At 43.8% G+C, this 12,596-nt stretch overlaps 1 protein-coding gene across 3 annotated transcripts in view; it reads left to right on the top strand.

Moving 5' to 3' along the window:
* The first annotated feature begins 4,426 nt into the window (after window positions 1–4,426).
* The window catches only part of CRHR2 (corticotropin releasing hormone receptor 2), a 126,970-nt gene continuing 118,800 nt past the window's right edge, over window positions 4,427–12,596 (top strand). For all 3 annotated transcript variants that reach the window (XM_010712320.3, XM_019616216.2, XM_010712321.3), the window contains exons 1-2: window positions 4,427–4,468; window positions 9,615–9,708. In XM_010712320.3, coding sequence (XP_010710622.1) covers window positions 4,442–4,468; window positions 9,615–9,708 — 121 coding nt within the window. In that variant the 5' untranslated portion in view covers window positions 4,427–4,441. The remainder of the gene's footprint in view (window positions 4,469–9,614; window positions 9,709–12,596) is intronic.

Below are 12,596 nucleotides of genomic sequence, written 5' to 3' on the forward strand. Positions count from 1 at the left end.
CGAGCCCCGGGTCCCCGCTGAGCTCCCGGGCCGTGCCGTGGCTTTCCTCGCTTTCCCCTTATCCGTGAAGGAGTTTCGTGCCGCAGCTCGGCGGGTTGCCGTGCCGTGCTTGCTCTCCTCTCAACACGTGCTCCGCTTCCATCGCCTCCTCACGCGGTAGCTCAATCCATGCGTCTGCCCTAGCGTTCGCTCCAACTTTCTCTCGAGTAGAACATCAGAGAGATCCTTCCTTCTGATCTTTCTCCATCACCATCCCTGGGATGAGGTCGGCCGGTTTGGGTTCAACCTGAAAACCCAACAATCCCAACCCACGGTGCCCCGTCTGGCTGTGTGTGTGTGAGGTGTGCAGAGACGCATTGATCTGCCTTCTAATTCATGATGGTTACTCCCGTAACATAAAAGCAGCAGATTTCTGGACTGCTCTCGTCTTCTTAGCTGTGCTTTCCCTTATTTATTTCCATCGGTCCAGAGCAATAGTTCAGTTCCCACACAGACAGGAGGACTCCTTGCCATGAGGTTATCAGAAGTACCCAGGTGCCCACTGCTGCCAGACTCATTCTTTGTTGCTGAATAAAAAACGCCCTGTGTTTCCCCTGTAGATTTAATCTATGGACACGGCTTTTTTCTTCAGTTTCCTGTAGCTTTGCATTGGAATTGTTTGTGTAAATTTGGGTGGCTGACTTGTTTCTTTAGTTGCCCTGAAAGAAAGGAAAAAAACCCACTAGGAGTCACATCGCAATGCCAAGTGTCTGTAAGAGGTGTTTATTCAGAGATGCTTACTTTGGGTATACTCTGAGTATATAGATGGAGGAGCTTGTTGGGAAGGAGCCTTCTTAGGCTTGTAAGTCCCTATTTAACTTGAAAACCTTTCAGAGCTGATTGGAAGTCAATGGCTCCATTCACTTACCTGGTTTGAGCAAAGGCATGGCTGTTCATGGGATTAACTACTAAAGGAAGCTGAAGTCTTCACAGCAGCTGAGCATTGTGTTTTATGGGGACTGCAGGTATGAAACAAGACAGCTTTCTAGCACAGAATTGGATCTGCCACGTGAAAATGCTGGTGCAAATGGGCTGTCAGATTTCACAGGGCCGGTCAGGGGGTGAGGACTTGCTCAGGCTCTGAGATTTATGTTCACTTGAAGGGTTTCTGTACATATGATACACTGGAAAATGCAAGTACTTGGATGTGAAAGCAAACAGGCAAACCACGAAGCAAAAGCAAATGATTCTTTTGACATTCTGACATAGAGCCCTTGCTGAGCTCATGTGATTTGGAGGAGGGGGCATGGAGGGAATGACTGAAGATGGTTGATGGTAGTTTTGCCATGAAATGTTTCAATGATTCTCATACTTATGTTCTTCACTATGAGAGTAATGAGGTGCTGGCACAGGCTGCCCAGAGAGGCTGTGGATGCCCCATCCCTGGAGGTGTTCAAGGCCAGGTTGGATGGGGCCCTTGGCAGCCTGGTCTGGTATTGAATGTGGAGGTTGGTGGTCCTGCCTGTGGCAGGGGGTTGGAGCTCCATGATCCTTGAGGTCCCTTCCAACCCTGGCCATTCTGTGATTCTGTGATACTTGCCCTTAGCTTGAGGGAAAGCAGACTTTAGCTTTCATTCGTGTAAGACATCTGCTTGTATTACTGTTCTGCCAGGAGCAGCAGAGGTGTAACAATCAGGTCTTCTAACTCTGTGTCTTCATTTTGCAAACCAGAGCTCAGCTGTGCTCGCCTGCTGAAGCTGATGAAGAACAGGGCAAAGCAAGGACCATCAGGTCCACACTTCTTGAGTTTCAAGGTTGTTACATCTGCTGGTACATTAAGATTGCCAGGACAGCCATTCAATCTTCAGGCCGGATGCCCAAGCGTGGCTCGTGCCCATACTACTAAACTCCTTCAGCCTCTAAAATGGGGAAACTGCACAAACTGCATATTGAGATCAGTCCACGGAGCAGCCTAACTCACAGGTCATTCCTGGGGACTGTTTGAGATACTGCTAGATTGCTTGGGGCAAAAATGTGGCCAGGAACCATTCTAAAAATTTAACAGTGTAAATGATTAAGTGCTTAAAACAGACCTTTGCACTGTTTGATTTATTAGCTCCGATGGTGCGTGCTTTACTCCCATTGCTCAGAGCTCTCACTGAGTGCCCGAGGGAGGCATTTTCCTCTAAGCAAACTCTTCATTGCTTTGAGCTCAGCGATCAGCTTTCTTTCTGCTGGAGATTACTGTGGGATCCTGCTGGTGATGTGATGAGCTGAGAGATTCACAAAGAAAGCACCAGGGCAGTGGGTAACACCAGCTTATAAGGGAACGGCGTCTCTGTGTTTCCTGTTATTTTTGTTTTGCTCGTTACGTTATTAAAAAAGGTATTTAAAAAAAACATTACTATTAGAAAAATATATGTATAGTTATGGATTTTTGAAAAATGAATCTGCTGCTTCTTTTTTAATCTTGTGGGGGAAATGAGTAAATGCAGGTGGTAGAAGCACACTAATCACTGCTGAATTTGATCATGTTTAGCTTATGTCACTTTCAGCTTTGCAGCACATAAGACGTAGAAGGAGGCCTTGTGGAAAGCTGCTTTGTTTCAGTGTAAGACTGTATCCAGTAAATGACATTTCAGTAATTCACATTTTCCTCTACAAATCTCAATCGTGTAAACATCTTTCTTTTGTCCCATACCACTTTTGATCGCAGGTGTTGACTGTTCCACGTGAAGTGCAAACATGAATTCTCAGATGTGAGGCTGGAGCTCTGCAGTGGCCCCGTGGCACCTCCTTGCCCCCTCTCCAGATATGCAGTGCTATGTGCCAAGGCCTTGCAGAAGCATCCTCTTTGCCTCCTCATCTTTCTATTCCTAACAGCCAGCCTTGACAACTAAACACTTGCTGCTGCTTTGCTTTGTCAACCTGTTTCTTTGTATGGAATTACTTTTTTCCCCCAGCTAATCCTTTTCTTTATATGTGAATAGCTTTGAAAATAGCTGTATTTGATTTGAGCTGGCAAGCGTTCGGCGCAGAGCTTTAAGTGTTTCACTTTTTTTCTCTGAAAAGTTTGGTAAACTTTGCTGTAGCCTTTATTACAAGGGAAGACAAGTAGGAACTAGCCATTTAGCACTGAGAGTCAGCCTGCAAGAACTGTCCTGCAGATCAATGGCTGCTTGAATTTCATCGACCACGTCCCAGCGTAGGAGAACTGCACTCCTTGTTGCAGTGCAGTGGGGATGAGTGCAATGATCTCTGACAAACAGCATGTCCTGCTTTTGGAAGCACTGATCAGTTCCCAGCGTAGGATCGTTTAGATCAGCTCTCGCAGGCCTGCTTGCCTGCAGCATCCCAACAAAGGCTATTTGGGAAGGCTGTGCAGTGACAGCAGCATTCTGAGAAAGCCACTTGGCAGAGACAGGCTGTAACATCCTGTCCTGACCTCCAGTTCATGAGCACCTCGTAGCTGGGAAAGGCTGGGGACGTGCTGCCCATGCACACCTTGTTCTGACAAGACTCATCCCGACAGCTCTACTGTGGATCTAAATGGGTGGAGGACTTGGAAGCCGACCTTCTCTGGGAACAAGCAAATAAATGGCGTGTGTTTGTACGGAAAGGTGGCTTGGTTTCTCTAAATAAGAAAGGAAATCCCTTAGGTTTGTCAAGAGATGAAAAATATTTCTTCAACAGAGCTGTAAGAAAGTGAAACTAATTGAAGTTCTATGAAGTTTTTACATAATACTGGATGAATAATGATCCACTTTGGGATGTGTATGCTGGGAAAGTAAATAGTGAGTAATGCCAGTGGAGATTAAAATACATTAGCTGTCCTTGCTACAATGCTAAACCCTTGCCCTGGTAATAGTAGCTGAAGTCGCCAAGGACTGGAAGGGATCCACCTGCCTGTGAGAGCTTTGGGATAATTTCTCTTGCTGTTACTCAAGTCCCTGGGACATTGGAGGCTTTGTGATGCTGATATCTGGGTGCTGCCTTAGTTTTGGGGGTTCTGTCATCTCCCAGGGGTGTCTTTTCCAGTGGGAAGTTGTGGGAGGAAGGAGGGAAGGAGGCGAAAGTGAATTAAAGGAAGCGTGTTGATGAACCTGAACAGGCTGTCTGCAGGGCTGGCAGCCAGGCTCTGCTAGCAGGCATCTCAGTGCAGGGACTGAAGTATCAATTCCCTTTGAGTGGCAGTAGCAGGCTCCCACAGCCCAGCCATAGCTTGGGTTTCAGAAGTTTCATGCCAGCAGGAGCAGAGGGATGGTGTGTGAGCCAGCAGCCATGGCAGAGCTTTGTAGTGTGGACATCATAGGCACAACTGTTCAGCTTTCTCCGTTGCAGGCCCTGGGGCTGCTGTGCTGCTCCTGCAGTTTCCTTGTCTTGGGAGAGAGGACATCCGGGAGCCAGGCTGCACCTTCTGTTGTCATTGGATTCTTTCAGAGCAGGGAGGAAGGCCAGAGTGATGGCTTGGAGACAGGACTTTGAGGAGGTGAGCTCCAAATCAGAGGGAGGGAGGATCTTTCCTCTTCTTGCCTCTTGTCTTCTCTGCTGGGAGATCAGCTATAGAGACCATTGTGAACTTGAGAGGCCCTTCATACAGTAACAATCCCCCAGCAAGCCAATTCCACAAATACTCTCGAAGGAAGGAATTAGTGGTGGTCCTAGTGTAAAGACTTAGGATAAGGGCTGATGTGAAGCCAGAGCTGTGAAAGGCTTGCTGCCCTTCCAGATACTGAACAGGATATCCATGGTTATGGGCAGTGAGGAGCAAAACTCTTCAAGTGTAATGAAACTTGAAAGCCTGTCCTTTCTACAGTCTTATTTGAAGACAGATGTGGCCTATGATTCAAACATTATTTTAATCCTTTTTAAGGTCTCTTTAAGGTTTTGGGAGGGATTTGGTCAGACAAATCCAGCTGATGGGTGGCTTTGCATGCTGTGACTCAGAAGGCACACAGTGCATGCAGTGAGTGAAGAATGTCCCCCCATCACCCTTAATCAGCAGAGCACATAGGCAGATGCTTAATGAAGGTGTAATGTCAAGTTTGGAAGACAGCAGTGCTATTTAGTTGTTGTCTCAGTGTAGCAGATGCTCGAAACTTTTTAATTTATTTCTGAATTACATTTCGTGCTCAGAACTAAACATGTGTGTGGCTGCTTTACTGAACTGAGGTCACATTTCCCGTTCCTTGCAGATGCATATTCTGCTTCTCCAGACTTTCTGGAAGAACTGCAGAATACCTGCTAGGCATAAGATCATAGAGCAGCATCTCCCAGCTCATCTGGGGATCAGTAGCTGGCAGCATGGTTTTATGTAGCCACTGGGATTAACTTAGAGGCAGGTAGTGACAAGGAGGTGAAAGAGCTGAAGGATGACTTGAAAAGGAGGCTTTTCCTTGAACTATGTTAGCAATCTGTCCTTCTACTGTAACCTTAGCTGGCTTAGGCTTCAGGTTGCAGATTCCTGTGAAAACTTCTATTTAGACCTTCTGTCACAAATGGAAATTATTTTTTGGTGAAGCAGAGCCAAATGACTGCATACAGCCAAATGCTGCTGCGTTAAGCAAAGCTAAGTAACAGAATTGGGAAGGCCTAAGATATCTTAATCATAGGACTGAATTTTTTTTGGTTCTTCAGCAAGCAAAATATTTCCACTGCGATGACCTTCTGGCACTGTCTTTGAGTTACCATCTCTCCTGCATACATCTTGGGTGCAAAGGAACTGCAGGACAGGAAAGCAACCATCCTCACTACAGGAAAGCGCCATCCCCTCCTCTCCCAGGCTGTCTTCAAAGCATCTGTTTTCATTGGCAAACACTGGTGATGGCAGGAGGCCCTGTAAATCTTTGCCCACATGCCCTGGAAGCTCCCTAGCTGTATTTGAACAAGTATGGGTTTTGTTGAGGAGAGGTGGGATTTGCTTTGAATTTGCTGCATTAAGCTTTCCACTAATTGTATTTTCAAGGCAAAGTTTGATGCATCTGATTCCCTAAACTGAGCTTCTGTGGGTACAGGCTAACATTTCTGGCATTTAATTGGGCTGCTGCTCTGAAATGCTCCTTCCCGATTCTGTTACACAGCTCTAAAAATTGCTGTGGCGTACATTCAGGTGAATACTTGATCTCATTGTAGAAATGGTGCATTTGGAGAGCTTCAGGTTGCCTTCGAGCCAGAAGGATTTCTCAAACTAATTAATTTGAATTGCCTAATGACTAATCTGTCACCACAGATCTGTACTCGGGATGAGTCGTTACGGGGTATAGATACCTACTTTAGCCTGAAACTTTATGTGGCAATGGAGATAGAAGATGGATCTAAATCTTGACAGCTGTGGACAAAATGAATGTTTTGTGGTTGATAACTACAAAACTGGTGTTGGAAGGCTGTTTCATCTTGCTCAGTGTGTTCATAAGGTCATGTCAGATTCATGTCTTCTCTAGCCATGAAGAATGCTTTTACCTATCCTTTTATATTTGTTGTCTAAAGATAATTTCTTTACTATGAGAGTGGTGAGGTGCTGGAACAGGCTGCCCAGAGAGGCTGTGGATGCCAATCCTTAAAGGTGTTCAAGGCCAGGTTGGATGGGGACCTGGGCAGCCTGGTCTGGTATTGAATGAGGAGGTTGGTGGTCCTGCCTGTGGCAGGGGGGTTGGACATTCATGATCCTTGAGGTCTCTTCCAACCCTGGCCATTCTGTGATTCTGTGATTCTGTAATTTAGTAGGGATTAATGTTGTTGAATGTATATATCTGCAGCAGATATCCCTAACAACTTTCTCAAAAATGTTGGCTGCTAGTAGACAACTAAAATACAGCATCTGGAAGTTCTTATATGAGAATGAAAAAGCAGAGTGTATGCATCTGTCCATGTTTGGCATTCACTGCCTCACGAGCATCCCTCCCTTATCTTGATAGCAAATGTTGCACTGTTGTGTGTCATCTTCTCCCACTTCAGCTCTTTCCATGACTTTCCAGTCATGCTGACTTCATCCTCTGCTGCTTCTTATTATGATATAGTTAAATTTCAAGATGCTGTCCATTCCATCTCTATGGTGATCTCATGCCTGTACTGACAGTTTTGCATCCCATTCATACCCATTTGGACTCGTTTGTGTTACTGTGACCATTTCTTTGTGTTTGAGAGAAGAAACCAACCTCTCCAGTGTGAGTGACATGAGATAAAGACCTGTCATGGATTAATGAAGAGCACTGATCATGGCCAAGGGAAAAGATCTAAGATAACCACAGGAGAGGCAGGCCACTGACCAAAGGCTCCATACGTTGTTCTGCAGTCAGAACAGGCCTGCAGACCAATCGTTGGTCTCCTTCCTGAGACAGTAAGGGACTCCATTTCACTTTAATCTCTGTCTCATGCATTGCTTTTGTTTGTTTGTAGATGTCCTCAGTAGAAATTAAGGTAGACATTTCAGGTCAATGTGCAAGACAACACCGAACTGACTTGGTGGGAGGAAGACTTGGAACGGTAGCTGTCTTAGGAGAAATGTTGTGTGAGCAAAGTAGTCTTCTAGTAGGAATCAAGAAGCAACACTTTTTTTGCTGTTCTTTATTATTGTTGTATACTTTATAAACATTTTTAAATATTAATTGTTAGGATTTGCCTGCTTTAAATACAGTTTTTGAAAAATATCATACAGAAGATAGCTGTTCACTGTGGTTAGTGGAGAGAAAATGAAAGCAAAAGTAACTTAAGAAGCAGAAGGTGCTTTTCTCTCTAGCCAAATGAACCCAAGTTGACCCTAAAGCAAATGTGACATTTAACCTTTTTCGTTCCTACACATGCTGTGCTAAACTTGACCTCTGTCTGTTCTTTCCCGTCATCTTAGGAAGCGGACAGCTGAACATGCAGTGTATTTACAGTGCATGGAGATGTCTCAAGTTTCTTCTTTGAAGTGAGCCAAGTGCTTTGCCTGAGAGGAGGCGGAATGGTGGAGAGATAGAAGGGACGAATTACGTCTGCTATGTCAGCTCACGTGGCTGGGTCTGACACAACCATAACAGAGTCTGCTTTCAAGCAGGTTTGCTTGGAGTGCTGTCCCTGCAGGATGGCAGCCCTGGCCTTTCCACATCTCCTGGTCCTGACCATGCATGGCCACCAGGCTGCAAGGCTTTGCTATGGGCAGCTGAGGTTCAAATCTTCCTGCTGGAGATCATGGTATTTGTTCAAAAAGAATAAAATTTGAGAAAGGATTTTTGTTTGTTTTCCAAGACCTGCTCTTATGTAAAATAACAGCAAAGTGAGAAACACGTAGAAGTGGTGAGAAAGACATAGAAGTGGTACTGTACAAAGAAAAGTTCTTTCCAGACCAACATTGCTGATGAATTCTATTGTCATGGTCATTCATTCCACTTCTTATTGAGCTGTAGGGAATTTGGTGATATAAAAAGGGCTCTGCAGTCACTTAACTCATCTGAAAGCACTGAAATATAGTGTCAGCATTCAAAGAGTGTGGCTGTTTCCCTGTATTATGTTAGTCATTCTGCGTAAGTAGAAAAGCAAAGGCATTTTGTCTGTTGCCAAGGCTTTACATCCCTCCAGAAGAAGTCAGGAAGATTTTGTTTCAGAGTATGAAAATGGAGGTTTCTGTCATTGATGTGTGACTCCTGAATTTTTTCAGCACTTTTAGTGCTGCCTTTCTTCAAGGGCTTTTCAGGAGCTTCTCTTGCTCCCAATTCAGCTGCACTTTGAGATGTATAATTCTATTGGCTTTTGTCCTTTGTCTGCAGTGGGCACTTCAGTAATTTTAATTTTCAAGCTTGAAAATGACAACATATTTCTTGGTTTCGTCTCTGCACGTACATTTCCTGAAATCTATTTGGTACCATTATCCTATCTTGAACCTGCAGCTTCCTTAAGTGCCACGTTGATGATGCTACTTTTGCTCTTGCTAGCACTTGCCCTCAGAGCAATGGATCACATTACAGGGATGCCACCTTTCCCCATGCAGTCAGTGGAGGCCCTTATTTCAAGTCTTTTATCATAGAATCATAGAATGGTTTGAGTTGGAAGGGACCTGAAGGATCATGAAGCTCCAACCCCCCCTGCTGCAGCCAGGGCAGCCAACCTCCACATTTAATACCAGACCAGGCTGCCCAGGTCCCCATCCAACCTGGCCATGAACACCTCCAGGGATGGGGCATCCACAGCCTCTCTGGGCAGCCTGTTCCAGCACCTCACCCTTGCCCTTTGGTAATTCCTGCCTCTCCTTGACCATGTAACAATTTTTAGCAGTCAGGTAGGCTTTTAAGTGTAGCTGATAAAAATTCAACCCAAGACTTTAACGGGATTTGATTAATCTACTTCATTGTAGACATATACTGTTAGGAGAGCTAAATTGGCTTTGGTAAGGCCATTGAGTAGGTGGCACAAGAAAAGATCCAGTGTATGTGGCTCATTTGTAGATGTCTGCCTTTAGACAGATGAATTAAACCTGCTGTCACAAACCAAGGCAACTATAACCATAAGTTTCTCTGTCATAAGGGAATGTTTGTACCCAAGCTGATTATGAATGGGAACTGCTGAGAAATGCTGGGGGGCTTTGTAGTCATGATTAAGAAATTCTGCACTTTGCTGCTGAGTTACTGTTTGTTTTGTACTGCTTCTGTCTGTTCATCCAGATAGTTCTCCACTGTGAATCTTCTGTGAACCTGCCCTTGTCTGTTCTGCTGGAAAAGTACTGTGAAGCTTTGTCAGCCCGCACCAATGTCACAGGTATTTATTTCTCTGTTTCTCAGTGGCTTCTTGTTACTGTAGGATCTGTTTTCAAAGTGTCCTTGCTCCAGGAACATCTTTCCCTGCTGAGATAAACATAGTGCTTCCAGCCTTGAAATTTCATTGGTAGCAACGTACAGTGGTGTGAGGTGGAAAGAAAACTTTGAATTTTGCACACCTGGAAAGAGCTTCAAGTGAAGTAATAATGACAGCTTTTTTTTTTTTTGTAATTTAATCTCTTGAGTCGACATCAATAAGATCATTGAAGGGCAGTTACTTCCAAAGCTCCTGTATCTGGACTGGTCTGGACTCAGTGCCACAGGCTGTCTGCAGTTCTCCTGGTGCCACATGGAATAGCCTGCCTGGACAGGCAGAGGTGGCCATAGGAGCCAAATCCTGTCCTTGTATGGCATTCACTGAAGAACCAGGTTCTCTGACCTGACTGACAGCTTATATAAACTAGAGATGAACCTTGGACCATTTCAGTCAGGCCAATGGATTATTTTCTGTGAAAGACATCAGTCCTTCAAATCAAAGCATGTTTAACCTTTTAACTTTACAATTTCTGTTTCCTGATCTTAAATCTTCAAAGCCTGACTCTTTTCATGTTAGGAGATAAGTCTTTTCTGATAGAAGAGGGAGACAGTACAGGGCAACGGGCAGTGGGATGAAGGGAAAATGGAATATCACAGATTCTCCAGAAGGTGAATGCAGCCAGGAGGAGGGACTGAGAAGGATGTGAGGAGGATTTAAGGCTTTCCTTATTCCAGTTTTTGAGAACGGAGCAAAGCACCGATTCATGTGTTTCATTCTTGGCTAAAACGCATCAGCACAAAAATGATTTGGTAAGAGATGTGAAACTGAATCTGACTTTGCTTCAGGAGAGGAGAGGCACAGTTAAAGTCAGTCACTGCTCTGCAGGAGGACTGAGGGTGCATGGTGCAATGAGTGATTCTGCTGGGGGCAGATGTAGGGTTGTTTTTGCTGCTTTGCACTATGCTTTCCCCACACTAAATCCTCATAGAGGGAGGAACTTAAATTGTCTTGTTATTAATCGTGCAGCTCTCCAGCCTAGAGAAATGACAAAGCAAATGAGGTTCAAGGAAGAAGCATTCTTTCCGTACAGTATATCAGATCAGTTGTGTTTGACTTAAGGACAATAAACTGATCTAAATATTCTGATCAGACCAAAGTCTGAAAGTTGTGTTGCCTTAACTGCCTCTTCATCTGCATATAAATGGGTGCATTGACCTGTATTATGAATCTAGCCTGAGCTCTGTAACTCGTGCCATTGTATTCCAGGGAGCAACTGCCTTGTGGCATATTCACTTGTATAACTTCTAATGACCAACTATTCCATTTTGTGGCTGGAAACAAAGGAAAGATAAATGAGGTTTTGTGAAAGCTTCCATAACTTTGAACCTTTCTTTCAGGTGTTCTTTGACTTCTGAGTATTTTTGTAAATACTATTGTAAAACTCTCAATTAATTCCTAGTGTATTCTTTCTTTTCCAGGACTTTTGTTTGCAAAGAACTAAATTTTACAGCAGACTGTCTTAAAAGTTGGCAAACATTTTACTTCTCAGTTGTTGGCAAGAATTTAATTTTCTGGGTTATTTGCATCTATGAATGCAAGGCATCTTCTCAAGCTGAATGCAACTATTATAATAGAATTTTAAGATAAACAAGGTAGAGAGAACTCACAGAAGTCTCTTACAATGCTCTATTATTGTAAGGTACCACTGATCCAAGAAGTAAAGCACTGTCCTAGATTTAATGAGACTCCATTGTTATGTAGAGACAATCCAGCATACCTTTATAGAGTGTTTATGGAATTTGCCTTCCTGTGATGCTTGTGAACACAGCCGTTCCTGCGGTGTGCTTCAAAACCCTATGAGCCTGTAATCTTATCTGAGTGTGGGCTTGTACAAGTAGTAACCCCCTAAGCTGCTTCATTTTCAGGCAGGTTGGACATAGGCCTAGATTCAAGCACAACTGTGGGACACATTAGTTTTTTTTGTGTAAGTCAATGTGATGGACCACCTAGGTGGTGCTTCTAGAGACTGCATGCTCTTCTTGTCTTACGTGACAATTGCAGGATCTTCAAAAAGGTCTGTACTTTTCAGCTATGAGTCTTCTCATTAAAAATGGAGGTCTATAGTACAGAGATCTCCTCTTTATCATCAGTGAAGCTCTAGTCAAAATTGCAGAGCACTACTTCATCCTAAAGGAAGATCTAAAAGGAGACAGAGTTATTATGCTTGCGAAATGGTTTTGGGTTTTTTTTCTCTAAAGGGATAAAAGAATAAAAGCTCCTATGAGTAAATCTGTATTGTTGATACCCAGAATTAAGTTACTGTGTGCATCTTGAACTTTGGACCCTTATAAAATCAAGAATATATCACAGTCTCCTCTGCCCAGCACTGTAGATGTGCAGAATCAGACCAGAGCCATTGTCTGTACGTCTGAGTCTTTTCTCTGGCTCACAGTCTTTGACACAGTGCAGATATAATCTTTGACAGAGGAAAATAAATCCACCAAAAAAAAAGAAATAATCCAAGGAGAGCCATATTGAACGCTCTCTATTTATAGCTGGTAGAACAGAAACATGCAAGTTTTGTAATTGGATATATTCCTTGTCTCTTTTTCAGAAGGTGCTGTTAATTAGTCCAATATGTTAATTTCCTCCCCCTCCCAGACAGATGGGGTAGAATGGTTTTGAGATTTTCATTTATGTGTAAGTGCAACAAATTGCTGAGTGAACGACATTGTAAATTCAGTCTGAAGTGATTTAAACCAAGCAGTTGAAGAGGTGAAATGCAGTATAACTCACTCACTCTATTGGGTTTTGTTTCCTTGAAAAATTCCTGAATAATGCCTTCATGATTG

Source organism: Meleagris gallopavo, chromosome 6, assembly GCF_000146605.3.
Source record: "Meleagris gallopavo isolate NT-WF06-2002-E0010 breed Aviagen turkey brand Nicholas breeding stock chromosome 6, Turkey_5.1, whole genome shotgun sequence".
In the NCBI taxonomy this organism is placed as follows: Eukaryota; Metazoa; Chordata; class Aves; order Galliformes; family Phasianidae; genus Meleagris; species Meleagris gallopavo.